Here is a 2,749-nt window from a genome sequence, read left to right as displayed (position 1 = left end):
ATTTAGAGTTCGTCATTTTATCATACAACAATATATATTGTGTCTACGGGAATACTATTTATTGCGCCTAGATGGGATGTTCAATTTTTTTATCTCAATTTATACTAATTATTTCTCATGTCATTTAAATTTAAAAATCTCACTCCATAAATAAAAATTAAATATTATAAATACTTAAACAAGACTACCATCGAAATACAACAGATCTTGATTCCTATTTATATCATTCCTAGTCAACAACCTAAAGAATTCGACAAATACATAATACAAATATTTGGGCACCTAATTTATTTATTTCTACAAATAAATTATAGGAAGTGGAACCAACGCGTATTGAAATATTCTTTCGTACTCAACAAGCGGACTTTGACGACCAAAAGGGCAGCAAGTTGTTGGCTGTGGAAATGAATTATACGACAGATTTTATGTCGGTACTCTATCCAAATGCGAGTTTTCACCTAATAGTTTCAGAAAAGACAAAAAGTGAAACTTCCTCTCACGTACAATTGACATATTTAGTACACGTGATCGACTAAGATTTATTAAAAACCATAATAATTGGATTAATTAATACATCATTTCAGAACTATAGCAAGGATTATAACAGAACCCTTACGTCTATAAAAAGCCAAGAGAAACAAGTGCAAATCCTACAGATCCTACATCTATTCCTTCTCTTCTCAACCTTTTAATAACTCAGTGTTCCCTTTAAGCAGCGAACTATGGCGCCGAATAACGTGTCCGTGGAGGGAAGCCAGCCAGTGATCCGACGAGGTGGACCTGGTGTAGCCTCAATTTTAGCGATTGGCACAGCTAATCCCGATAATTTCTTCAATCAAGCTGACTACCCTGATTATTATTTTAGAGTCACAAATTCAGAGGACAAGACGGAATTGAAAGAGAAGTTCAAGCGCATTTGTAAGTAAATCAATGAGAAACCAATCTTTTATCATAATATATTTCAAGCCATCATTGTTTTTTGTTGTTAAAATTTGTGGGATAATCTATAAGTACTTTGATCTTACAATATGGTTCATAAGCACTGTTTCGTTGAAATCATATAGTTACAGCAGATAATGTTAGGTCGTTAAATTTCTTTCTAATGTGAGTTATAATATATCTTTTCATTATTATTTTTTCCTTTCATCATCTGGCGTCAGAAGATAGAATTAAAACACTTACAAGAGATAAATGTTAAAATTCTATCTCCTTGCGCACTAATTTCTAATCAATTTACTCTCTATAACTAAATATTGTGTACCATTTTCTTCCACGAACTTTTCCCTACAGTTCATTTTCCAAAGAAAATTTTAGATTTAGTGACACACATATCGTTGCATGCAGGTGAGAAATCATTGATAAAGAAGAGGCACATGAGGTTGACAGAAAATATCCTCAAAGAAAACCCGAGTATGTGTAGCTATGATGCTCCATCACTTAACGCACGTATGGATCTGAAACTTGTCGAGATGCCAAAGCTTGGTGAAAGCGCAGCAATAGCAGCCATCAAAGAGTGGGGCCAACCGAAATCCAAAATTACTCACCTCATTGTCAATTCCACTTCAGGAGTAGACATGCCCGGCGCTGATTATCAGCTGATCAAGTCTCTTGGCCTCGAAAGATCCGTCAAGAGAGTCATGCTCTACCACCAAGGTTGTTTCGCCGGCGGCACTGTCCTTCGTATTGCGAAGGACTTAGCCGAAAACAATCCCGGATCACGTGTTCTCGTTGTTTGCTCCGAACTCACCATTCCAACTTTCCGCGGTCCCTCGGAGGATGATAGTGCTTCTTTAGTGGGCCAAGCAATCTTCGCTGATGGTGCGTCGGCTGTGATCGTTGGTGCCAATGTGCCGGATGAAGGGTCGGTCGAAAGACCATTATTTCGGCTTGTTTCTACGTCGGAAGTTATTCTTCCTAACTCAGAAAACACAGTAGGGGGACATTTACGTGATTGCGGACTCACAATTGTCTTATCTCCGCAAGTGCCAAAGATAATTGGCAAAAACATTCAAACATGTTTGGAAGAAGCATTGGGCCCATTTGGAATTAGTGATTGGAACTCAGTGTTTTGGGCGCCACATCCCGGCGGTGCTGCCATTATAAAAGAGATAGAAGAGAAAGCTGGGCTAGAGAAGGAGAAGCTTAAAGACACTTGGAATGTGTGGAGCGAGTATGGAAATATGTCAAGTGCAACTGTGTTTTTTATCCTGAATCAGATGAGGAAGAGGTCGTTGGAGGAGAAAAAGAGCACCACTGGTGACGGATTGGAGTGGGGAGTTCTTCTTGGGTTCGGGCCAGGACTAACAGTGGAGACAGTGGTGTTGCAGAGTGTCCCTATTGTTGCTTAGATTGTGGAAAAATGCTTAGTGGTATCAACTATACTCAGCATCATAACTAATTAATATGAGTGACACTAATATGTCATTACATTGTTCTAGATTGTGTCGCACAAACTATTATTTTTTTAATCATAGAATAAGTGATCCAGATAAAAAGAACAGTTTTGTAATTTGTTTAGTATAATATATTCATCTTGTGTTTCTTAATATTTCAGTTTTGTAATTGTAAAAGAAAGAATGAAAATCTCACTATTCTCTAAGTTTCAGTCATCAATTTATAAAGTTAACGATATTCTGCTCTCTTTAGTTGGATATTTATTTATTTATGAAGAATTAATGATATTTATTTATTTTGTTACCGAATTATTAATTCTACTAAAAGAGTTTTTGGTGGGTAGAATAATATTTAA

The 2,749-nt window shown here is 36.6% G+C and overlaps 1 protein-coding gene across 1 annotated transcript; it reads left to right on the top strand.

Moving 5' to 3' along the window:
- Nucleotides 1-647: 647 nt before the first annotated feature.
- On the top strand, nucleotides 648-2,548 carry LOC21412870 (chalcone synthase 2). The gene is made up of 2 exons (XM_024164533.1): nucleotides 648-918; nucleotides 1,345-2,548. The coding sequence occupies exons 1-2, from the start codon at nucleotides 723-725 to the stop codon at nucleotides 2,346-2,348; spliced, it is 1,200 nt and encodes a 399-aa protein (XP_024020301.1). The 5' UTR covers nucleotides 648-722; the 3' UTR covers nucleotides 2,349-2,548.
- Nucleotides 2,549-2,749: the final 201 nt, after the last annotated feature.

Source organism: Morus notabilis, unplaced genomic scaffold (assembly GCF_000414095.1).
Source record: "Morus notabilis unplaced genomic scaffold, ASM41409v2 Scaffold643, whole genome shotgun sequence".
NCBI classification, from domain to species: Eukaryota; Viridiplantae; Streptophyta; class Magnoliopsida; order Rosales; family Moraceae; genus Morus; species Morus notabilis.
Note: the sequence above shows the minus strand (reverse complement) of the source record. Positions and strands in the feature narration are given on the sequence as shown.

Coding starts and splice junctions, on each gene's coding strand:
- LOC21412870 (XM_024164533.1), top strand. CDS start 723: ATGGCGCCGAATAACGTGTCCGTGGAGGGAAGCCAGCCAGTGATCCGA. Junction 919..1,344: donor AGAGAAGTTCAAGCGCATTT/GTAAGTAAATCA, acceptor CGTTGCATGCAG/GTGAGAAATCATTGATAAAG.